The sequence below is a fragment of the Hoplias malabaricus genome, chromosome 4 (genome assembly GCF_029633855.1).
Source record: "Hoplias malabaricus isolate fHopMal1 chromosome 4, fHopMal1.hap1, whole genome shotgun sequence".
NCBI lineage: Eukaryota > Metazoa > Chordata > Actinopteri > Characiformes > Erythrinidae > Hoplias > Hoplias malabaricus.
Window position 1 is genome coordinate 26,340,713 of NC_089803.1, and position 26,900 is coordinate 26,367,612.

The 26,900-nt window shown below is 38.8% G+C and overlaps 2 protein-coding genes across 4 annotated transcripts; both read right to left on the minus strand.

Annotated features, from left to right (window-relative positions):
- Positions 1-25,745, minus strand: ush1c (Usher syndrome 1C). 3 transcript variants are annotated; one of them, XM_066668114.1, is made up of 24 exons: positions 25,665-25,745; positions 21,847-21,914; positions 20,711-20,854; positions 19,296-19,434; positions 18,145-18,253; positions 17,976-18,000; positions 17,179-17,236; positions 16,995-17,098; positions 16,786-16,870; positions 16,596-16,655; positions 16,367-16,423; positions 15,756-15,898; positions 15,146-15,211; positions 14,907-15,046; positions 14,691-14,752; positions 9,850-9,966; positions 8,973-9,035; positions 5,820-5,861; positions 5,391-5,444; positions 4,172-4,271; positions 3,909-4,018; positions 2,181-2,236; positions 1,745-1,876; positions 1-447 (listed from the first exon to the last, which is right to left on the minus strand). In XM_066668114.1, the coding sequence occupies exons 1-23, from the start codon at positions 25,698-25,700 to the stop codon at positions 1,762-1,764; spliced, it is 1,953 nt and encodes a 650-aa protein (XP_066524211.1). In that variant the 5' UTR covers positions 25,701-25,745; the 3' UTR covers positions 1-447; positions 1,745-1,761. The 3 variants fall into 3 exon arrangements, with proteins under 3 accessions (XP_066524211.1, XP_066524213.1, XP_066524214.1); XM_066668116.1 differs by lacking the exon at positions 1,745-1,876; XM_066668117.1 differs by lacking the exons at positions 8,973-9,035; positions 9,850-9,966.
- LOC136694037 (harmonin-like) lies at positions 10,208-14,076 on the minus strand. The gene is made up of 4 exons (XM_066667377.1): positions 14,014-14,076; positions 13,718-13,856; positions 11,153-11,759; positions 10,208-10,287 (listed from the first exon to the last, which is right to left on the minus strand). The coding sequence occupies exons 2-4, from the start codon at positions 13,853-13,855 to the stop codon at positions 10,208-10,210; spliced, it is 825 nt and encodes a 274-aa protein (XP_066523474.1). The 5' UTR covers position 13,856; positions 14,014-14,076.
- Positions 25,746-26,900: the final 1,155 nt, after the last annotated feature.

A 26,900-nucleotide genomic window follows, 5' to 3' on the forward strand; every position in this document is an offset into this window, starting at 1 on the left:
TATATAGATTACAAAAATGAGTTATAATACATCGTCTTCAATACAGGAGTTGTTTGTGTTTCTTCAAGTCAGTTCATTTTTAATTTTTTAATTACACCATAAAAAAATAAAAAATAAAAAAAGAAGAAAGACAAAATAATATTCATTTCCTCAAGTTAGGTCCTGGTTTTTGTGACGTTTGTGAGAATGACCAAATTTCCTTGTATGGAATACATTACAGATGTAGTGAAATTATATGTCCCCCATTTCTGTGTGTAATATGTGAACTGAATATATTATATATATATATATATATATATATATTATAAAATCTATGTGAATCTATGTGACTACACGTAATATTTAGCAAAATTCCTTATGAAATAAAATACAACAGAATGGTGTTAGTGTCCACATTGAGCTCCTCTTGTGTCCGCAGGCTCTGAACATGGGTATCAGAAGAAAGTCCTACATGAAATAAGACAAAACGTACAGTAAAAAATAGCATAAAATTGACGCTGTGTCCCACACCTCCACACAAGAGCAACACACAGAGGGACTAAAATAGACAGGGACAGAAACACATCTGGAGCACAGCATGTTGCTAAATGAATCCAGTTCTTTATAACACATCATTTTACACTTGACCTCTTTTACGATGTCGTCCATGTGACACAGTGTTAATGACTTAGAATTAGAATAGAATTTCCACATAAATCTTAATGCCTCTGCACTCGGCACAACATAGCAACATGCTGTAGCAAGGTCCGAAATCAAACCATCAAAATCAATATCTATCTGTATGAGTCATGACATGTAACAGTCCCTTTGGACAACATCAATCAGGGTGACTGCCAACGTAGCAGGAGGCCAAAGAATTCATCTTCGTTAAGTAGTCTGCAGATGCAGTGAAAATGATTTAAATACTGCTTGAGCAATCTTTTGGACATAAACTTTGGGAATGTTCTACATGTTAATCATATCATACTGGGAACAGATAAATGGAGTTCATTAATCGTTATGATACTGACCTTTGCATCGCTGCTTAATAGAAAACGATATGCAATACGCTAAAGAGCTTCAAACCAATCAGAATGCTTTTTTGACCACAGTTCAACAAAAATATAAACTATTTGGGTCCAAAAATGGAGAGCAATCCAATGACATCACAATTATTAATTTGTATTTAACATACGGCATGTCAGAGTAGACATTGTTCAACTGCACAATCCTTTGGCAAAAGAAACTCTAACTGTGCTTTTACGATTGGACATCGGTACAATACCGAACTTTCTAGTCTTTTAGTTGTTTTGGTAACTTCTCAAGTTGAGTTTTAAGAGATACCCTTGTATTCGACAAATTTACTTTGTGAAACTTACAGCTGAAGATAATGACTTAGCAAATTCACTACTCCCCAGAGGAAGATAAGGACTGTGTGAAATACTTCAAACCCTGCAGTATATCACAAACACTGTAGCTCCACACTTAGGTGTCGAATAAAATGATATTTATGGTTCCAGCTGTCTCTCAACCAGATAGAAATGTAACTATAATCACAATTTATGTTGGTTTTCATTCCTATCCATTCTTGTACAGTGGAAAAATGGCCTTATATATATCGGTATCCATATTGTTTAACCCTGGATGTACCATGGATTCCCCAGTTAAACACAGGTGTGCTTCTGGTTGGAGAGAGACTGTCACATGTACATGATACATACATTTAGTCTAGTTTGAATGGGGGTCAGAGGTTCACAGTGGTTACCCAAGGGAGGTAGTTGATCAGGGTGAAGGGCCAGGGGATTTCATCTGTAGCACATAGCCCTGCCTGTACACTGAGGCACTGCCCTGGAAAACTTTTCTGTTTGCAGTGGAACTGACTGATGCTGCTTTAGGGCTGGACACGTAGTGCAGAGGACAGGCAAACATTCAGCACAGACACACACTAAAGGCCTGTATCTTTTACATCACATATAAACACAGGTCTTTAAAACACATACTGACATTATTATATGTCTTAGGGTTAAATATGGGGGTATGCAAAGGTGATCAACACTTTGATCAACTTAAATTAGCTCAGCGAAGATTCACATCAATGTTTGATTAACCTTCACAGAGCAAATTTAAAAGATATGATGTGATTAAACGATTAGATTTACAAGGTTGAGATGAAGCATATGTAACTCTGACAGTGTACTTACACCTCATCTTCATACTCCTTTGGTGGAGACACAGCTATCACCAGGTCAATCCAGTCCTGAAATCATAGGCACAGTGAAAGATACAGACGCACACAAGCTTGTTAGATAAATACAATTACCCCTGTCACCACATCCCATTTATCTTCTACTCTGCTCCTAATCTCATTTTAATAAACACTTCTACCATTTCATTACTGCTGGTCCTGGAAGCACTTCTCACAGAGTGCAAGTAATGAATAACAGTTTCTGATTTCTGGAAACGAAATTGAATGCGCTATCTCATGGTATCACTGTTCACACAAAAACCTCTATGTTCCTCATGAAAAAAAGAAAGGCACTCTGTCAACGTATTGATTCCCTCTCCTCTCAGTCTGGTCAGATCAATTCCTATTGTGGCCAATACCAGAAACAATCAAACACCCAGTGAAACAACATTTGATTCAGCTAAATTTAGCATTAACATTATCATAATCACTAGGATAATTAACTAGTACACTCGCCTCAAAATCTTTAGATTCAGAAAAAGGAAACATTAGGTCTGGGAACTGAAAATGATCATCAGCAATAGCAAAACGTATCGTGTTATTCTGTACAAACCATTTCTCACTTGTATCTTAGTGAAACAGAGACATTCCGTTAGTATTGTGGATAGTAAATGTTTAACTTTGTACATAGAGAAGAACATTGTAGTATTATTTGAGTTTGAGTTTGAATTACATTTTTGTCCCATTGCTATTATTTCAGGACAATGGAACAAAGAGAAAGGTCAAAAGTGTCACTCAAAGGGCTTTTAGAACAGTTCCACCGAATCTCTTTTATCCTCTAAAGAATCCTACTGATAAGGACAATGAGTGTGATGTTTATTCTTAAAGGGTTCTTGTAGGTTCTACATACAGGGGTTAGACAATGAAAGTGAAACATCTGGTTTTAGACCACAATAATTTATTAGTATGGTGTAGGGCCTCCTTTTGCGGCCAATACAGCGTCAATTCGTCTTGGGAATGACATGTACAAGTCCTCCACAGTGGTCAGTGGATTGTAAGCCATTCTTCTTGCAGGATAGTGGCCAGGTCACTACGTGATGCTGGTGGAGGAAAACGTGTCCTGACTCGCTCTTCCAAAACATCCCAGAGTGTCTCAATAATATTTAGATCTGGTGACTGTGCAGGCCATGGGAGATGTTCAACTTCACTTTCATGTTCATCAAACCAATCTTTCACCAGTCTTGCTGTGTATTGGTGCATTGTCGTCCTGATACACGGCACCACCTTCAGGACACAATGTTTAAACCATTGAATGCACATGGTCTTACTGGTGCAATGTTTTAATGAAGAATTAATGAATTAATGAAGATTGGCCACCAGGCTGCTCCAGTTTAGCCATGGAACCTCCCACACTACAATGACAGGTGTTTCATTGTCTAACCCCTGTACAAGTATCTTTAAATTAAGTTAGGTTACATTAACAAGGCTCTTCATACTCAGGCATCTATACAAACCACATGTTTAAATGTTCTTTGTATAACCACATTGGCTCCCTAATGTCACATTTCTGGCCTCATTTAAAGAGTATACCACCCCAAACCTGCAAATGCAGAATGTAAATATTATTATATCAGAACAGGTCGCTCCAAACTGTTTGATACAAAGTTTCTGAAAGACACTGGTAGCAGTCATAGGAACGTTTTGTTAATATCAGCATCACTATATGTGCGTGAACTCTCCTCACCCCTCCACTCTTCCAGGCTCGAGCTAAAGAGTTCTGACCCTCTGCCAAGGTAACATCTGTCAAAATTTTTCCATTTACTGCCAGGATCTCATCACCTGGCACAATCCCACCTGAGAGTGAGAGACAAGAGGAAAGACATTTTTAAAGACAGCTCAAAATGAAACTCTTATTTTTAACACATGTGCCCAATCAGAGGTTCTGTTAGAGGAACTGTAGCAGATTGGGTTACAGTGGTATTGAGAACAATAAGTCAGTAAGCTCACCATGCTTGTCAGCTGAGCCTCCTTCATAAACAGCTGAAACCACAAGTTTTCCCAGTGGAGTGTCTATTCCTCCTTCCACAGCTAGGTCCAGTTCTCCAGCCTTCACAGCATAAAACAGTGTAAATTGAATCCTTGGTGGTCAGAGCACAAATATTTAATGAAAGCCCAGACGTAACGACTCCTCAGATAATTACAAATGTCAGGAGGTATTGAAGCATGGAAAAAAGAGTAGTCCTCTAGCATAGAACGTGAGCTTGGCACCCACTGCTATAAAATCTACAACATTTATCAAGTTCAGGAAAATCAGTTTTTATTAGAATCTGTTAATTAAACTTTCAAATGATTGATCTGCATTATACAATTACATGGAAATTAAATATCAACATACCGTTACAATTAGCAAAACATATTCAACTGTATATGATGCACACTGAGGCTGACATGAGAATTTTTTAAATAATGTGTTTTTCAACGTAACAATACATTTTATAGTAATGTAATTATAATCATACACAAGATAAGATGTAAAATATCCTGTGCCAATCCATTAGAGCTTCACACAGGGCCCACCCCTCCCTCTTCCTAAAGGCAGCCACATAATTTCTATTGTTCCAATCCTACAGCTACACCCTATGGTTGCTGTGGTCATTTATGATCCGATCAGCAACCAGCTACCCTTAACATCTAAGGTTACTCATTGATCCCAGCCCATGAGTACCACCCACTGTATCACTAGCTCTTCACAGGGGTCATTATGTAGGCACCTCCCCTCATCAGTGTTTCACTGAATTAAGCCCATGACACCTCCAGAAGGCTCAACAGTGAAGTCTGCCGTCCCAGACCCACCCCCCTCCAAGCTTTACAGTCCTATCTTACCCTTTACCATCAACAACCGTAAATCCACGCTGGCCTCCCTGGTGACTAAGGCTGTACCTAGCCCCACTGGGCCCGCCGGTAATACATGCTCAGTGCCACCAGTTCCATGCGGTCTTCACGTGCTACATCACCAACCACCACAACAGCACCTCTACAGTGCATTTCCCCAAGAAATCTGTGCTTTCCTTATCCACAACCACTGACTAGACCTTTCAGCTGTTTCTGATAACTCCTTCACAGCTGCCCTAAATTTCTAAACAAGGCTTGGAATTAGAAGCAGGAAGTGTAACACTACTCTTAATCTAGCAAAGATTTAATTTTAAGCAGACAATAGGAATGTTACCTTCTTAATTCTCAGCAGCCGCACATCTTTTCCTGCTATCTGCTCAGCGGTGAACTGTTATTGGAGATAAACCATTGTAGATAAAGAATATACTAGTACCAGGACAGTTAGAACAGCAGAACAATGGAATTCTGGCTAAATGCCACAGAGATAAATAGGTTTTGGGTGGGGGGTCGTGATGGGTCTAACAGGCACCCGACATATTTACAGAAATAGCTGGATATAAGCAGGTGGCTAGAGGTCAGTTACAACAAAAATGTTTAGCTGTAAAATACATGCCCTCAGTTACTATTTCTGAGATATGTATTTGTTTTACCACAATATTTGCTTATGACATTTTACTATAGGCCCAATATTTGAAGCTGTAAATTAAGACTAACAACAGTCTTTTACTGACATGCCACTCCAAACATTACAATTATACAATACCATGGTGTAGGGCTCAAAGTCATCAACATATTTCTGGAATCCCTGTATAAATAAATAAGAGACAAAAGAGTTAGATCTCTAATGACTGCCAGTATCAGCAAGAAATTATGCCAGACACACAGAGTAATGTGTATTGATTTGCCCAGAGATTTTACTTGTTATGAACACAATGAATTTGCCCTCAACTCAATTACAATCCCTCAGCTTTAACTGCTCTTATTCAAAATGAATTATATTCCGTTCAATTACTTTCAATCAAAGTTAGAAACAGTTTAATTTCCGTCTGGAACAGAGTGACCATAGTGAAATATGGATATGGACGTTATTCTGAAAATCCTTTTGTGTTTGAAACATACACTGTAGTTAAATTATTGGTATTAAACATGTTGAAAGTTAAAATAGATGAACTAGATGTCCCCACATGAAGAGCACACACAGGGAGACCAGGGAGTGCTCTAACACAGGGCAAGCTCTAACACTCCCCAGTTTCATCAAAATAAGGGACTGACATCATTGCTGTCATTCACAACACCCCCCCCCCCCCACCCCCCGCCCAAGGTAACAGGGGAAGTCTGAAGACTACTTGTCTGTCAGATGTACATTTTAATTATATATACATAAATATGTATGTGTGTGTGTGTGTGTGTGTGTAATATATATCAGTTACTCTAGCTTATATGGTCTAATCATATGCTAATTTAATTTGCTGTGTAAAATGCGTAAGAGGGCGGGTGGTAAGAATGAAACAATGTTTAAAACAGAAACATAATTTTGTGTTTGGTAAATATCTACACTATTGCTATATGAAACAAATATAGATATCTCATTAAAAAATATCACAAATACCCGCTTAGTTATAGAGTCTTCAACCCTCCCTAGTCTCCTGTAGTCTCTTAATGCCCAGACATGTAGACACTCTGAACATTCCATATATACATTTGACAAATTAGGGTATGAGGCAGAGGCTCTTTGGTTGAATCACTGGCAGCTTTGTGGTGGATGAAGTCAATGAGGGAAATAAACACTGACAGTCTTACTCAATATGTAGTGTGAATAGGTAGTGACAAATGTTCACTGGCATCAAAACAGCATCAAACAAAGCATGTCATTCTGCAATCTCCAACATTTAGGCGTTGTCATAGTGAAGGATTACACACACACACACACACACATATCCCAACTGTGGTTAGCATGACTGAGCTGCTATTTATTCTGCATGAATAAAAGATAGCCACTGCTACCTCTGTCTCACTCTGTCTCTCCTAGATTCACATATGAGAGACAGGTTACTATTAGGTTGCTATTGATTTGATGTTCAAATTCAAATGTAACAGAAATGTCACTGTTAAATTACACCTATTCAAAGCTCAGTTTGACAGCAAACCACATAGTGGATAGATTTAATTCTGAATGAATTAAAGACATAAAACAGTCTGGTTTGACAGTATCATTTTGGCTATTGTGTAGAAGATGTATTCAATTTATATAATAACCTACAAAATAAAAATCATTATCAGATGACATATAATACTTCCCAAGATGAATGTAATATTTCCCAACAGAATGAATCATATATTCCATATTTTCATTATTGATAAAGTTTTTAGATGCTGTTTGTAATTAACCATTCACAAACTATTATTCACTCATTCATTATTTGTAACCGTTATCCAGTTCAGGGTCACGGTGGATCCAGAGCCTACCTGGAATCACTGAGTGCAAGGAAAGAACACACCCTGGAGGGGGCGCCAGTCCTTCACAGGACGACACACGCTCACTCACATCCTATGGACACTTTTGAGTCACCAATCCACCTATCCATGTGCAGAGGAAACCCACGCAGACACAGGGAGAACACACCAAACTCATCACAGACAGTCACCCGGAGCGGGACTCGAGCCCCCAACCCCAGATCCCTGGAGCTGTGTGACAGCGACACTACCTGCTGCTCCACCATGCTGCTCTCCGTAACTATCAGCATTCGCAATGCCATTTTAAAATACATTTATGATAAACATTGCTAAGTGCTATTAGCAGGCTTTTGAAGAATAATTATTAGGGAATAATGGTTTTCTAAGAGGCTGATCTTGGAAACGTGCCCAGTGCTGTAATTTATTAGCTGCTTTTAAGCTCTGAGTGCGGAGTCAATCCAGAAGTCACAATGTAAATACAACACACATGCATAAGAATATAGATGTAATTGAAGTGTATCTAAACTCTCAAAAAATGGTACGGTAAAGGTACATTATTTGTCATGAAAGGTACAAACAGTGTAAACTTGTCTTTAAAAAGTACAACAGTGGTGCCTTTCCTAAAGGTACATGGCATTTTCTCAGAAGGAGAGTTGAATATTTGTAAAACTGTGTAAAATTACAACATAATATAAGTCACTGAGATGAATGGGGCGTATGAAATCAACACAATTTTAAGATTTATAATTATTATAGAATAAGGTACAATTATGTGCCCTAACTGATGGTACAGAACTGTACCCTTGAGGTTCCCCACCACAGTGACAGTTTTTCTTTATCTATTTATAAGAAGAAAGTTAAAACAATTATACGATTTACAAAATACTAAAATATATTAAACAACTAACATAACATAGACTCCCAACAACCTGGTTGGGATAAATTGTATAAACTATATATATAACAGGTGCTTGTATAAAGTTATATATAATCACAGTAAAAACCAAAAAATAATAATATAAAACAAATAAAATATATATATATATATATATATATATATATATATATATATATATATATATATATATATATATATATATATATATATATATATTTTTATAAAGTAGTAGGTGTGAGTGAGTCTGAAGAACAATGATTTGTTCAGATTCTCCTTGATTGCATCAATCTTTTAAATCAACAGCACACATTATTTAAATTCATTATATATTAACTGGTAAAACTAGATATTGGATGATAACCTCAAATAATATACGGACTGCCACCAGGAGAGATTTGGAAAAGGTTAAACCAACACATTCACACACAGAGTATCACACTCACTGGAATAATGTTATTTTATATATATATAGGTCAGTGCCACACTCCACTCCAAAACACATGCACACTAACACTTTAACAACACAAAAATCACTCAGAGGTTTATAGTGAGAACTCTAATTACTTGTTTCTTGTTGGACTTAAAGGACGTGTTGTACACCACCATCCGTTTTAGCATCTGTGGAGACTACAAACATTGAACATGACAGTTACAAAATACTATTTTTCTTTCTCTTTCACACACACATACACACACACACACCTCCCTCAGTACCTTTGCATCAGCATCCCAGTGGGTTATATTTGCAATTAAGGTGCTTCTGAACTGCACAAACACACATACTGCCTGACTGCTCTTTAAATACAGATGATCTAGGGACTGAATGACCTTAAGAAAATACAGCTGCTTCTTAACTTTTTACCTGGAGGCTGTCAAAGATAAGTACAGAAAAAGTATGGAATTATTTTCAACAGTGTCTGACTTATAGCATTTTTTTGAGTTGTATGAAACAAATAAGATATTACCACACTTTTTATAGCAACACAGAATACACACGGTGGCAAGACAATGCAATCGTTTTTAGTGAGCTAATAAGATGAGGCAGCATAGATAAGAGGACGGTTCCAACTTTAGACAGTCTTAGACAGTCTATCCGTCAGACTTTAGATTTCAATTGGATTTAGTTGGACAGTGGGAACCCGTCTCTCTCTCTCTCTCTCTCTCTCTCTCTAACTTAAACTCACTTCTCACTCTCAATCTAAATTTCCACAAATCCACTTTCTCTCTCTTCCCTCATCCTCAACTCCCTTATCTTTCTCTGTCATCCCATTCTCTTATTTTTCCCCATTGCTTTCACATCCACTATCAATCTCTCTGACTCTCTGAAATGCTCATTCTGAGGCAGAGGTCTTATAAATGAGCGCAGTCAGGGAAATGATCTGTCTGTATTCATAGGCAAGATATTTAGTCCTATATAAAGTCCTAACATTGCCACACTTACCGTGGGCTCTGGCCGTAATATGGGTCTGTGAGAGGTCTGAGACTGCGGCAGCATGACTGGTTTTGACATGACAGGGTTGACCTGTCTCCTCTGGTTAGGAGGGCTGGGGGCTATTTGCTACAGAGTGACCAGAATTAGGCATTAGGGATTAGTTTGGTTTACATTTAGACTGTCAACTTCAGCAAGTAACATTTCACCCACAAACACACCCTACCCCTGTGAACCAGGGCCAGAACAAGAGTGTGAGCTGAGATATAGGAAAAAGGTCATGCATCACAGAACGTCTCACATGAACAGAGAATCCAGTATGAATTACTATAAGTGGTTCTGAGAGACACAGGCAGCCACTCTCCTTTGATCAAAGCAGAGAAGGATAAGGCTCACCAGTGGATTGCTGGAGGTTGATATTCTGCTGGCATGAGAAGTGTTTCTCATAACCTACACCACAGTGATAACATGTTACAATGTATTCAAAGAAACCAAAACCAAGCATCTCATATACACATCACAATGTAAGAGCATGAACAGCACCATTCTTCCCCCTCTTAGCACTCACAAGCAATCTTACACAATCAGTGTGACTGTTATGAAAAGTACTTCAGCACCTGAACAACACCTGAAATCTATAAATTGAAAACATCATTCAAGCTCCATTAAACTCCATAATTACAATTACCGTTAAAAGAACACCATTTCTGTCTTTTTCATTTTTGCTGAGGCCTGATACTCCTGCACCAATTCAGTCCTATATCAATATTCAATATCAGTACTGAGCTGCTACTCAATTACATATGAGTGAATTTGTATCACCTTTAAGGTTTACTAAATAATATCCGGTATTATGTAAGTATTGATGGTATTATATAACGGTTAAGCACAAAATAGGTGTTGTATTTAAGTACTTTTTATATTTATTATTAATATTGTTTATAAAATGTTGTTTAAAGTCAATTTTTTATGTAATTAATAAATCACCAGTGTTATAAATGTATCTGCAGCTATTATTCATACATACATACAAGATTCCACTCATGCTTTTACTTTAAATAACCAACATTACTATCGCCAATATTTTAAAACTTTTATTTCATTTATTTAACTTTGTTAGACCTTTTTCATTAAACCCTGTAGATCTGTATATGTTATTACTGTTTTGCTTTTTTTTTTTAAAATATTCTTAAAAAAAATATATATATATATATATATTTTAAAGATAGATATATCAGACCTGTGTGTGTGAAAGTATGGACACTGAAAAACTGATATGAGGCTACCTTTGCGCTGCCGGGGTAGGTTGGCTCACTATGGCCGTTTATATGGAAGCCCCCTCGCTGCCTGTAGCCATTGCTTTCCCAGTCACTCCCATGTTCAGAGGGGCGACGGTAGCTGGGAGGCATAGTGTGGTATTTATCTTCCTCATGCTGAGGGGGAGGAGGAGGTGGAGGAGGTGGTGGGGGAGGGGGAGGAGGGGGAGGGGGAGGAGGAGGGGGTGGATGGGAGGAAGATGGAGCCCAGGAGGGCTGAGACTGAATTTGAAATGAAGATGTGGGGAGTCTCCCACGGCTGATGGAAGAAGGATGCACTCTGGAAGCAGGTGGAGAAGGTGGGCGCTGAGGAGCTGGTCTTGGAGAAGGGGGAGCAGGGCGGGATGGAGTGAGGGAGGGTCTTGGGGATGGAGAGTGGTGGGCTGATGTCTGGTGGAGGCGAGGTGAGGGAGGGGGAAGCGGCAAAGGTGGTGGTGGTAGATTGGAGGTTGGTGGGGTAGGAGCTAGTCGTTTTAGAGGCTTTCTCAGACTCTCATCCACTTCATCCAGGTTGATGTCATCCAAGTCAGTTGTGGCCAGCTGCAGGCCTCCAGGGAATCTTCTCACAGCCGGTCCAGTAGACAAGGGAGAGCGAGGTGGAGACATCTGCACAAACACCTTATCTGCTCAGAACACCTGCCTACAACCTGTGTTTCAACATGCCACACTCACAGAGTACAGTGCAACCCTGACATTTTTGGAGTCTGAAGTTTGATCTTCAGGCATTTGACGGCTGCAACAACTGCTCCAAATTATGTAAATGTCCATGTTTAGTCTCATAGCACCAGTGCATTTCTAAAGAACAGTTTAGCCACCAAACATTCCTTGGCTAATCTATCACATTTTGAATAATGAAAAAGAGTGAAATGTAAATGTGATTATACATACTCATTAAACTGCCACTATAAACATTCAACTAAATCTACACTTTAGTCACAACCCAAAATGTGTTGGAAATACAACCCCAATTCTAATGAAGTTAGGACGTTGTATAAAACAAATAAAAACACAATATGATGATTGGCAAATCCTTTTCAATCTATATTCAATTGAATACACTACAAAGATAAGATATTAAATTTTCAAATGGAACTATACTCTTTTTTGGCAAATATTTACTCATTTTAAATTTGAGGCCTGTAACACGTTCCAAAAGAGTTGGGACAGGGGCAAGCAAAGCCTGGGAAATTCGAGGAATGCTCAAAAAATACCTGTCTGGAACATTCCACAGGTGAAAAGGTTAATTGGAAACAGGTGAGTGTCATGACTGTGTATAAAGGGAGCATCCCGAAGGGCTCAGGATGGGGCGAGGTTCACCACTTGGTGAAAAACTGCATGTGCAAATCGTCCAACAGTTTAAGAACAACGTTTCTTAAAGAATTTAGGGATTTCATCATCTACAGTCTATAACGTCATCAAAAGATTCAGAGAATCTGAAGAAATCTCTGCAAGTAAGCGGCAAGGCCAAAAACCAATAATGAATGCCCATGACCTTTGATCAGGCGGCACTGCATTAAAAACCGACATCATTTGGTAAAGGATATTACCACATGGGCTCAGGAACACTTCAGAAAACCGCTGTCAGTGAACTCTAGCATACAAAGCAAAAGCCATATATCAATAACACCAAGAAACGCTGCCAGCTTCTCTGGGCCTAAGCTCATTTGAGGTGGACTGATGCAAAGTGGAAAAGTGTCCTGTGGTCTGGCGAGTCCACACTTCAAATTGTTTTTGGAAATCATTGACGTTGTGTGCTCCAGGCCAAAGAGGAAAAGGACTGCCCGGATTGTTATCAGCGCAAAGTTCAAAAGCCAGCATCTCTGATGCTATAAGGGGTGTGTCAGTACCCATGGCATGTGTAACTTACACATCTGAGAAGGCACCATTAATACTGAAAGGTACATACAGGTTTTGGAGCAACATATGCTGCCATCCAAGCAACGTCTTTTTCAGGGACATCCCTGATTATTTCAGCAAGACAATGCCAAGCCACATTTTGCACAATACAACAGCATGGCTTTGTAGTAAAAGAGTGCGGGTACTAGACCAGCCTGCCTGCAGTCCAGACCTGAAGCGCAAAATACGACAACGGAGACCCTGGACTGTTGAGCAACTGAATTTGAACATCAAGCAAGAATGAGAGAGAATTCCACCTACAAAGCTTCAACAATTAGTGTCCTCAGTTCCCAAACACTTACTGAGTGTTGTTAAAAGGAAAGGTGATGTAACACAGTGGTAAACATGCCCCTGTCCAAACTTTTTTGGAATGTGTTGCAGGCCTCAATTTCAAAATGAGTGAATATTTGCAAAAAAAAAAACAATAAAAGTTTATCCGTTTGAACATTAAATACCTTGTCTTAATCTTGTCTTAGTGTATTCAGCTGAATATAGGTTGAAAAGGATTTGCAAATCATCGTATTCTGTATTTATTTATGATTTACACAATGTCCCAGCTTCATTGGAATTGGGGTTGTAGTTTCACACATTTGTATAGAAATTAAATCACATAATGAATTTGGATATCACATGAGCATCAGCCATGGGGGGAACTTAGGGGCTTATACCTCTGGAGAATCGTTCTCCACTGAGGAGATCTGCTCCAGTCTAGTCTGGCATAGTTTCTCAACCCAGTGCTGGACCTTCTCTGATTCCTCCAGATCCTCTCGCTCCGTCTCAGATACCTGCCACACCAGACCAGCCATTCTGAGAAATATTGCTAAGACTGTAAACTTCAACTGAAAGCTTCTCTTCATTCAACAATAACCAGGAGACAAAAAAAACAGTGCTGCCTTAATCTGGAGGCTTGGGAGAATGTCTATGGAACACAGTCACAATGTAAAAGCACTACTGAAGGGTGTACCTCTTGTAAGAGTCGACTGATTTTCATCTGCTTCTCTCGCTCAAGTATCTCCTCCTTCTCCTTGGCTAACTTCAACTCAAACTCCATCTCTTTCTTGCTCTTGCGCTCTGCTGGGAGGGTGTCCGTCTTGGACATCTTCTTCTTTTTCTTTTTTGCCTCTTTTCCTTTCTAAATTTTCATGGTGCAATTTTAATGATGTTGCAGAGTGCCAAGAACAACCACGGGTTTTGATAGTGTTGCACAGTGCCAAGAACAATACTGAGTTAACACGCCATAAATATATTGAACAGATGCTCAGTACTCTAACTATTAAACTCATGTGAGAAAGAAAATTAGTTAGCAAGTATCATAAAATTAAAACCACTGCACTCCATTCCAGCACACAAAATACCTTTCTCAGCGTAGGCAACTTTCCCTCATAACGGTAAAACCAGTTGAGAGCTATGGGAATAAGAGTGGATTGCATTAAATTGAACCAACAATGAAAGGGTGAATATGTTGAGAATGAAAATACAACAGCTGCCAAGAAGTGACCCAACCAAAAAATGCTTACCACCTCAAATTGTGTAGTGTTATGGTGATTTAGAAACATAACCATAGTGAAAGAGTTGTGAAAGGAAATATTTTAACATGCAGTGTGTTACACATCAGGTTTCCTTCAGAGCCATATCACTCACTTCTCTGCACTCCTCTCCATCTTCTTCTTCTTCTTCTTCTTCATTATCATCAGCCTCAGCAGCTGTATGGGTCAGGAAGGCAAGCCATGGCACACACAAGCCAGACAGGGAGATTAAAGAAGAAAGAAAACAGAAAGGCTTTGCATTCAAAGGCAGAATGCAAATATGATCATGCAACAGAGGAGTCATAAAATGAAATCCACTGTGATCCCATACCTGAGCTCCTAGGTTTGGAAGGAGGTGGGGAATGAGATGGAGGTGAAGGAGAAGGAGCAGGAGATGGGCTTTTGGATTTCTCTCTGGAACCCCAGTCTTCTTCCCACTCTCTGTTGTGCTTTCTCTCTTTAGCTTCGATGCTAACATACACATACACACACACACAAATGCAGAAGAAGGGACAAATGAGTGTATCACTATAACAAATTTCTATCTGATCCCTACTAAGAGAAACATACATTTCCATCTCTTTTCTGTATCGTTCCTCTTCCTCTTCAGTCTTTTGGGAAATTTCCACCTTTCTCCTAAAAAATAAAACAAAACAATAACATATTACTAATCAATTGAAATTCTCAAAACATGAAGTAGGCAGATATAAAAACTGCAAATTGAATCACAAACTGAGAGAAGATTGAATCTATAAATACTGTGGCATGTGCAAATGAAATTCAAAAATGAGGCCATGACTTTTGTGTCTGCAGCAGATTAATCATGGTAGGAATAATGAGTGACACACAATATGTGTTTTCACACTATGTGAAACCCTGAATATTCACACCTTTTCTCTATCCTCCTCAAGGACGACCAGTGCAATTACCATCCCATACAAGCTTTAGCTAATAAATCCAACAACTCACAAATACAAGCAGTCTCTATAGTGCACCAAAATGTCAGGAACCAATCTTGCCTTCATCTAACTGTACACTTGCTTCACTCATATTCTGCTACACGTAATTCTAAAAATATTTTTCTTGTCATATTAACCAAAACAGGATGACAGAGTTGAGCTCTCTCTGATTGTGTGTATTTTATGTGTGCAATAGGGAATTTCCAGGCTCTTTGACTGACTGGCGCTCTTTCTCTTGCTGCTCTTTGATGATCTTGTTAGTCTCCAGGGCCACCCTCTTCTGGTGCATGAGCTCCTGACGGTCCAGCTCCCGCCGAGCCTCCACTGCCAACTTCTCCTCATCAGTCATAAACAACTCACTGCCCTGAAAAACACCCAGGCAAATTGAGGACAAATTTATTGACAGTGTGTTCACATACTTTCATGCGCACTCATACACACTGTGTGAGCACATAATATGGTAAATCTGACCATAACCCCTAAACAGTCATAAGTAAGTTGCCAATAAACCTCGGTGTCACACTGCGCTTGTATAACCTCTGAGTTTATCGTTTTCATCTTGGGCAGAATATGAGAAATATCTGATTAGATTTTTAACAGCCACATTGTCTTTGGGTGTCATCTGTGGGTAGGTATGTCTTAAGAAAAAAAAAGCATCAGAGGCAAAATTTTAATTTCCCGTCCTTGGAAAACAGCTCGGAAAATGACTATGAGTAATGGGTGCCTCTGTGAAGGGGGGAGAGGCTCTGCTAGGTGCTAATGAGACACAGTGGAGCGCTGAGGAGTGCCACATGGGTTGAGAGGACTAGGATGACTGAATTACAGTACTTACAGCCCCTGTGAGAACAGTGATAGTTAGACTCCTGCTGCTCTTCAGCACTCGAACAGCCTAGAAAAACACAAACATCATGTTACTTCCAGTTCAAATCTCCATTCTAATAAGTCTGCTGATTCTGCAGTTGTAAAACTTAACTCAGCAGTGAACAGGAACCATGAGACGCTTAAAGATGTGCAAGATAATTGCCTGCAGTGTACAGAGTTGCCTCGGCAATGTCACTTACCTCCTTGTGGTCCACATTAGTGAAGTCCACCCCATTGACCTCGACAATCTGGTCGCCCACCTATATTCACCACACACGTAAGAACATGAGGGTCTTGGTATAGAGATAGGAGCACACTAATGTTGTCTTAAAAGGGTTTTTAGAAATGAATGGAAGCTCAGTTTCACATACTGACTAGACAGGGCCATACCTGTAAGCCCACTTCTGCAGACAGAGAGCCTGGCTTTACATTGCTGATGTAGATCCCTGGTTTCTGGGTTGGACCACTTGATATGCTGCAGTACAGTGTCATAGTGGTTAGAATAGTGGTTTTTATCCAGGCTACCCTTGCAAATAATACTTTGATTTCAAAGAAATGACCTGTGTGGTAAGCCATTGTAAATAAAACCATAACTTCACCTGATGCCCATGCCCTTAGTGCCAACCAGACTAAGAAAGAACTTCTTCTCTTTAATCTCTTTTCCTCCGAGGGAGGCCATGCCAGCAATACTGTTCTTCTTCTCCTGAGAGTCAGTGATGTTAATAATCAGAATATATTAGAGATAATTACACAGGAAGAGTAAAGGAAATGACTTGCTCTTACCCCTGATTCAGACACAAACTGGTCCACAAACTGCCACTTCAGAGGGTCATCAGAGGAACTGGTGGAAACAATGTGAATTATAGACAAAATTGACATAACTCTCATAGACCAACAAAGCTCAGCCTGTAGTTTACAATATTAAACAAAGTATCAAATTGTTGGAAACCAAACACGTGTAGATAGAAAATAGAAACAATTAGTATCCAAGGTAGGGCTGGACAATAATATATATTCATTCATTCATTCCCGTAACCACTTATCCAGTTCAGGGTCGCGGTGGGTCCAGAGCCTACCTGGAATCATTGGGCGCAAGGCAGGAATACACCCTGGAGGGGGCGCCAGTCCTTCACAGAGCAACGCAGACACACACACATTCATTCACACACTCACACCTACGGACACTTGAGTCGCCAATCCACCTACCAACGTGTGTTTTTGGACTGTGGGAGGAAACTGGAGCACCCGGAGGAAACCCATGCGGACACAGGGAGAACACACCAACTCCTCACAGATAGTCACCCGGAGCGGCAATCGAACCCACAACCTCCAGGCCACTGGAGCTGTGTGACCTGCTGCGCCACCGTGCCGCCCAATAATATATATATATATATATATATATATATATATATATATATATATATATATATATATATATATATATATTTTTTTTTTTTTGAATGTTTCAATAACATTTATATGATTTTTTCATTATATGATATGATATATAATTGATATATGATATAAAGGTTAATAGTGGATATATGATAACTAATCTGGATATTTAGTAAAAAATTTACCTCTTTACTGGAATCATTCCCACATCTGTGAAGAAACAAACACAAAAAATTGGTAATTAATCATACACTTTACTTTAAATAATCATCAGAAAAGCCTCTATAATAAATCCTTATAGATGTAAGCATATGCTTTTTTTAATGAAAAATCTTGCACTGCATCTTTACTCACGTCTGACTTTAAGTGATACAGTTTTCTTGGCCTTGATAAGGCTGATGATCTCCTCGTGGATGCAGGAGGAGATGGAAAAGCCATTGATTCGCACAATTTCATCCCCCACCTAAAAACAACCGATTTAATGGTAAAAATGGGAGCTGACTGGAACCCATGAAGAAGTGTCCTTTACTTTACTATAAAATATAGATAGAGTGTGTGTATATATGTGTGTAGAAAAAAAGAAAGAATGTAAGAGATTTAAATGGGTAAAGGTTTTAAAGGTTCTTGTATTGAATATATATATATAGACGGGTCACAGAAGTCATTCTGCTGATGTAATTAAGTCCAACGGTGACAGGACCGCAGAGTAATTCAGTCCCATCTGGCTCATATTCGATGGCAAATAGCTGTGACTTTAGTTGGCATGGATTGCTGAGAAGAAAATTGCTGTTTGAAAATTAACTGCTGCCAGTTAATTCTTGATTTACGATAGCACATTACTCTTTCACTTAAAAAGACGACGTTGTATTACTATAACCTTACTGTGCATTAGAGGAAGAGTGTCAGGGAATCTGCATGGTGTATATACACATTATGTCTTTCCGGGCTCTGTATTCATTAGCATTTTCAAAGGCCTCATTAACATCTCATTAATCATTTAATATTTAAGTTTCATGTATAGCATATAAATAGCATGTTTTTCCAGTAAGGTTTCCTTTCCTCTCTTTTGCAGCCCCTTCTTTATATTACGTAGTCCCCAGTACTGACACCTTCTCTCAAACGTGATAAACCTGTGAATATAAAAATAGAATGTCTTTGCCATTGTTTCAGCGGCTTGATCAGATCCAACACTGGGTTCTTGACTCCATCTAGTGGTATGAGGATGCAATTTTAATTTACTTCATTTGTTCAATTCCTTTGTGCCACACCTACTTCTGAACGCTTCACTCTCTCACACTCTCTCACACACATTCTGTGAGATTTCCTTTTCCAACACTAAATAGTTTTAGTCATTTTCACAGGGAAGTGGTTATATTTACCCTGCGAATTTTCACAGGGCAAATACATATGTTAAATATTACATATTAATTATAATGTTATATACTGGTGTATGTGTGTGTGTGTGTGTGTGCATTCACATGTTGACGTCTTTTATTCTCTCTCACCTGCAGGCCCACATTTCCAGCCTGTCCATCCTTGACAATCTGTGAGATAAAGAGCCCACAGCCAAACTCCAGTCCACCTCTGACACTCAGACCCAGACCCTCAGGATGAGTGCGGTCTAGACGCACCTCCTTCAGCTTCCTGCTTACACACACACAACATTACTAAAGAGCACAGCACACAATCAAAGTAGATAATATTTTATCAAGTCAACTAAAAAGTTGTGTTTTCCTACTATACAACAGAAAAGGAAACTGGCTAAAAATACAATAGGAAATTGAACTGAATAAATTTTGATCAATATATTAATTGTAATTTTACAGGTTGTAACAGTGATATATCACTGTTGTGTGCTATATGTGTTTAGTATATTAAACACATGCTGCTGACATAATTAAATATTTTCCTTAATTTGACACCAGTTATTACATTTGTTGGATCACAAGAACAACCCTGAAACACCTCTGAGAAAATCTAAAATTGGTACATCATAAAAAAACATATAGAGGGCATTTCTGCATACTGTTGTCCCCAGTGATGCCTGCAGTGCAAAGGTGAATACTGCAGTAATCATTAACAAGTGATATAGTGATTATATAGCATAGTCCTACTGTAAACAACATTGCAGAATATTCTTACAGAACTACTTCATATTCCATAAACAAACTTTCTAGCCTTAAGTTTTATTTATTTATTTAAAAAAAACACATTTTTGTAAACATCAATCTTGGGACACATCAATCATGAACGTCTATAGTCAAAGGTCAAACTGGCATTACATTCAGCTTATTCATATTATTTAGCACAATGTGTGACAGTACAAGCCTTTGGTCCAGAATCAAGTAAAACACAAGTTCTTTTCACCTGGGTCCTATTATATTTGTCACAACATTTTATCCCATCATTAAAGCAACTGATTCCCTTTTGCTTTTAAACAAAAACCAGACAATTCTGCTCTGGACTGATTCTGATCATCAATCAGTAAACAACCATTCACCATCACAGCTCTGGACCAGTGATTCTTAAACACAATTGTTTGTTTTTGTTACCATTTCCACCTTAAGAGCACTAGCCATAATGGACCTTTATAAAGACTTAGCCTTATTTCAGCTACAATGAGCTGTTTAGCAATTTCCCTAACTCCAGAATGTACACTTTCATATTAGACTGACTACAGCTGAGTGCAATGCGGTTCTGCTCCATTAGAGCTGTGTGTCACACACACGGCTGCACTCCTGGGGCTCATAACCAGCATTCCTCTGCCACGCTTCAGCAAGTATGACAGACAGCAATTACGTTGGTCCAGCAGAAGGGGCCTGCGCCACGGTCTTACACCACTCCTCTGTTTGTGACCCTTCTTTTCCTCTATCTCAAAACAGTATATTTATTTCTAGATTTATTTGGATGGTGCCCTCACCTGGATCTCTTAGGCGTAAGCAGGTCATACTCCACTTGATGCTTGAGAGGGATCAGAGGCCGGATAGCATCGAAGAGAGGGAGGCGATTGGGTTCATTTATCACAAGCTTCAGATCCCCCACCAGAACAGGAAGATCCATAGACCTGAGACACAAATAAAAGAGATTTTCTGAGACAAAGTCTGGACATGAATAAAAGCAAAAGACATTAACACATAACAGCATTATTGTGGATGGTGCTGGAATAGTTTAAGTGTCTCACTTAAACATAACATTTTGTTTTTAAACTGGATTTACAAATCCAGTAAAGAAATAAAGCATATGAACACTAAAATGTAATATTTTGGTGAATAAATGATGGTAAATAATGCATGATCCCATCCTACTTCCTACAAAAACGCACTACAGTAGGATACAATTTAATAATGAGCACTGAAATATTGCCCTGTCTTTGTCTTTAGCAATCTGAAATAGAAAGTGACTCTTAATAATAACTGCATATGAATTTGGTGTCATGCCCTGGTCCATTAATCATTAATGACAGGTATTTCACTCCTGACTCAAATATCAGAGGCAAAGGGGCTTTAGTGAATGGCTGCTTGTGACTGGGTGGAGGAGAGTGGAAACTATCAGATCTCCATCCAATAGTGCAAGCTTGAGCTCCATGTCCAATGAAGCAACTACACAAAGATCAGGTGGAAAAAGCTGCAGGTTTATTTTCCCTCTATTCAGATCAAGTCAAATAAAGAGAAACTGAATACATTTGTCTGATTTAGCTGCATGTGATAGATGCCAGGCTGCTTTAAAGAGGGATTATCAACTAATGAAAACTAAGAAACTTTGTTTTTAAATGGTCATGACACATCCTGTGTACTATATTAATGTAGTTTAAATTACCAACAACCTCCAATGTATTTCAGGAGTCACAATAGAGGCCTGATGTCAAGGTGTATTCTGAGCTTTTAGGCTAGCGTGTAGCACAAGAAAGCAAGCCAAGATCACAGAAATATTCCAGGAAGTTGGAATATTCACAGCTTTTTCAAGACTTTCTGATTACATTTGAACCCCTTTTTAAACCTGTGTCTAGATGCTCAATCAATACAAAATATGTTCAGAACCACACCACATCAGACTTACTGATGATACATGCGCAGAACATCGTACAAGTAGTCCTTCTCTGCTTCATTATCAATCAGCAACTCGACCTGAAATGCACAAGAAGACAGAAAATCTGCTGGAACAATCCCACTCAGAGCAAAACTCCATCTAAAGCATCCTACTCACCTGGTGGTGACTGAACTGCTCTAGAAATGTTTTAAGAAAGCGCTTGGGCCAGTCAATGATGTAGCACATTTCTTTCACAGAGAGAGTTCGAGCAAGAAATAGAAGGAGGATTCAGAGAGAGAGCGAGAGAGCGAGAGAGAGAGAGAGAGAGTGTGTGTGTGTGTGTAGGACAGTATGTGGGAGGTGTGTGTATGTGATCTGGAAGACTGAAGTCACAGAAGCTATTGTTGTAGTTTGGGCGGGTCAGGTGGAACTGCTTGGTGCTGCTGTGCTTGACTAGACCTGCTTATTGCCCTGCACTCCACATTCTGCCACTGAAGAGGCTCATTTTACATCATTGTCCTACGTCAAAAGCAAATCCTCACTGCTTAAACCAAACCTGGTGCCTGCAATTTTGTTATTTTTCATTTTTGTCATTATTTGAAAATGCATTCTGCCTTTCACATTGTGTCACAATAATAAAACGTTAGAGAATTCAGCACAACGTCGGCACAAAACGTTGTATTCTTGCAGAAAAGATAGGATAGTCTTTTATTATCCCATGGGGGGATATTCTCATTGTTACAGCAGCAGAGAATACAAAATAAGTAATAATAAAATAAACAATAAGCAATACGTAGACAATGGTGCGCATTTTACAAGTATAAAATATGCAGTACGCATAAATATGTAAACATCTGGTGGCAGAGACATAAAAAATAAAGACTATACAATATACAAGTTCACCACATGGATATTGCACATAGATTGTGTAGGTATTGCACTGGTGCTGTTCTGTCACATAAATACTGAAATTGGCCGTCAAGAGTGTTATACAGGTAATGAATTATAGCAGCAAATATTGCACATTAAATAGAGTAGTAAGGGATAGGTATGTGTCCAATTTAGTGCATTAGTGACAGAATAAGGTATGGGTCCATGTAGTGTTGAAGATAGTTGGAGGTGAGTCCATCATGTGTTAATGACAGAGAGGTGGCTGAATCTCTCTTTGGGGAGGTATTGATTGTAAATGCAAGAGTGTGTTTAGACAAAAACAAACAAACTCATGAGAGAAAAGTGCAAATGGTAAACTATGTCTCTGAATGTAAGTAGAGACATATGAATATATTATTTAACCAAAAAAAAAACAACAGCATTAGTATTTCAAATTCACAAATGCACTTTATATACACAATGTTTCCTAAAGTTTGTAGATAATTCTCTAAATTTGTGGAAAGAGGTGTTCAACTGTACATACACTGTTTATATAATCTCCATAGAATATTATAAAATGAATTGGGACACAGCTGCATGAGCTTAAGCTCACCATGTCCAATGTCAAAGGCTGGCTAGCTGGAGCAGTGAAGCTGGTGGATGGAGCCCCACTTAAAATGTTTGGGATGAGCTGGCGTGACGTTTCTGATCAAAAGCTGAGTATACATCCTCAGCATCTGTACTCACTAAAGTTCTCAAGACAGAATACCATCAAATCTTAACAGAAATAATCAGAACCTCCTCAGAAAAACTAGAAGATGTCGCTGCAGAGAAGTGGGACATACGACTTATTGATAAACTTTATTTAGTCCAGAAACTATTGGCAAAATAGTGTACGGAAATACAATGTAGTCTATACTTGTAGACAGATGACAAATTAAAGAAAAATCATCATCAACAACAACAAAGCAGCCAAAACTGCTTGAATGAAACTTGGCACTGATTCTCTAAATCTCTGGGATTGGGAAACAGAAGCACTGGTGTTTTGATGATGGTGGTAGAGACTGCTCTTCAATGTGTAGATTAAACATTGCCCAACAGGAGTTTGACAGGATTGAGATTAGGTCACTGCTTAGGCCATACCACATGATTTATACCACTGTCAAACACATCAAATCACTCACTGAAGCCTTGTGTCCTGTGGATGGGCCCTGTCACCCTGGAAGAGATGACTTAATCAGAAGAGAAATGTTTCATTATTAAAACCATCTCTCAGAACTAATATTGTGCAGTAACCATTCACTCTAAAGAGACAAGTGAACACACACCATGCTAGAAAAATGTATCCCACACTTAACAACCCACCTGGACTCCATCTTTGTAGGGGTCAAACACCCAGGCCCATACGCCATTTATTGAAGGTTCATTCATCTGAGAAAATGTCCCACTTCTCTGTACATCCACGAATATGGGTTATGTGTCACTAAACTCATAAATGTGCAGTTGTCTATAGGATGAGTTTTACACAATGCAACACCACTAAACTGTCTCTGTGCAGCCTGGTTGTTTTTTTATATTGCACTTGTGGACACAATCTGACCACTCTGGCCATCTTGATCCAAAATCCTGGACAACTATGCCTGCTCAACCTTCTTATACATGCCAGAGGATTGCTAGATTGTCATATGTTCCATTTATCTAAGTGTCAGTTGTTAATATTTTGTCACTCAGGGTGTTTTCAGAATAGAATAGAAATGAATAGACTGTAACAGAAAAAATAAGATATGTTCTAAATGGAGAGGGAAAGATTGTTAAAGAAGAAACGGTAAAAGCTCCACATGCGTCACACACTGGACTTTAACACCATAAACCAATAAAGCTGCTACATACAGCATATTTCTTTCTTTCTTTCTTTCTTTCTTTATTTATTTATTAAAGGTCAAAATAGCATAATGTTTGTGTATAACTACTGAAATTTTTAAGGAATTCACAACAGCTGACAAGAAATATCAGCTTGCAAGCACTAAAATAAAACAAAAGGTTATTAGTGCGAGTCCTAGGCTTACATTCACAGCAGCGTGGCCAAACAATAAATGAAGCAATCCTCTCCGCCTGGCTGCACTCCTCTGCCACTTCATCTATCTAAAACAGTGAAGAACGACCCTTTGTGCCAGCCAACCCCCTCTCACACACAGCAGATGGTTTATGTTGGCTTATTACTATAGTGCACATGAGGAAGCTACTGTAACTGTTTCGAATTAAGTTCTGGGCATAAGTATTTCATAAATATACAGCAGCAGATAGTACTTCTGTCCGTGCTGAAATTTACAGCTTTTAAAATTAACAAGTTAATGAAAGGAATATGGCACATTCATGTATAGAAAGTTAAATAATTTTTTTAAAAGGTTAAAAATGTTAAATAATAGCAACAGCAGTAAAATTAAAACCAATTCTGTGAGCTGCTGCCACTGTGTATTCATCACCTGTGCTTTGCTTAGTCATGAGCATAATCATGAAGGCAATTATGTTTAAAAGCTTGTTTGTGCGGACCACTCCCTTGTGGTAAGTTTAAGAACCCCCAGAGTTTAACTGGGACCCAGGTGTAAATAAAAAAAATGCCTGCGGAGAACAGCTTTAAAGTAACTTTTCTGCTAAGTGTAAGGAGCAGGTGCACAGACAGTTCACCTCTCAAAACTCATAGATATCAACGAGGGCGAAGTGTAACAATAGAAAATATATTCATAACTAGCTGTATCCGTCCTATGTTTAATATCAGCCAGCGATAAACTGCCCGACATTTTAACATGTTTTAACGATTGCTGGGCTGTGAGAGGTGATGACTTCCGCCATTCTTAAAGGGCCCCTGGTCACCTTTCAGCATCGGACAAAGGCCAGTTTTATAGATTACTTTTATTTATACTTTAACAATGTGACCGCGGGTGGAAATACACACAAGCACAATGTCAACTGCCGCTTACCTTGTGGCGAAATTCTCGAGCTACTTTACGCTCCATGTTGAGAGGAGTTTTCTCACCGTGTTCGTCGTCTGTCCCGTGTGTGTGTGGACGAGAGAGAGAGAGAGAGAGAGAGAGAGAGAGAGAGAGTCGGTTAGAGGTCGCTAAGGATTCATTTACTGTTTTATTGCTGCTTTATTGACCGTCTGTGCCCTGTTCAAAAATAATATTCTTTTGTGTCATGAGCTAGAGCTAGTAAGGACGAGTTTTTTTTTTTTTATTATTATTTATTTATTTTTTAAGTGGTTATATTTTCTATGATTAGTGTTCAACTTCTCTTTATCTCTAAGAATTGAACTGTTAAACAGGCTTTTTTTTGGTCCTCATTCAAAAAGAAGATTAATTCAAGCCTGAGGGTTTGCGAGGCTAACGGAAACTGGCGGATATACGTCAGCAGCACACCTCGGAGTTTTTATTATGAGGAGATAATCAGCGCTGATAACGGATTCTTCCCATTTGAACCAGACCACCAATGACCACCCAGAACCTCTCACAGGATCCAGGTTGTGACAGGGGTCCTATGGCGTCCCCTGGTGGAGGATATGACTATGAGATGATGAATTATTATTATTATGTATTATATATTTATTATAAAGAAATATTATAAATAAATGTATTACACACAATACAGACAACAAACAGATTCCCAAATAATTCCCAATAATTTGCTGTTGTTAAATTTACTATTAGGTTCATTTATTAAGCTACGTAAGCTTACTTCTAAAAGATAAACAAATACAAACAAACATGACAATCTTTGTAAAATCACACTTAACATTATGTGTGTAACAACTTAACAACTATGTGTGTAATGCTCTGTTGTAAAATGGTTTTGTGAGGGCAAGCTGAACTTGAGTTTCAGTTTTCAGAAAAGCAATCCATGTTTCCCCATGTACCTGCAGTACGTGACCCAGAATTATAGTTCAAGCGTTCAGTGCGTCTGTGCGTGTGTAAAGTGTCCATTTTGCAGGGAGAGTAGGCAGTTTGGCCCTTTGCTGGTTCAGCTGTTGGCAGTGTAGTGCTTTGTTAGGAGGAGGGGGTTTTAGGCCCTGACCTATGGGGTGTACAAGGAGGGATTACAGTCTGTAATACTATCCCATGCACTCACCATCAAAACATACACGGACTCACAACATTTAAACGAAAAAAGCATTTACATTCACTTCAGACCTTTTTGAAAATGCTATACTCAATTAATTT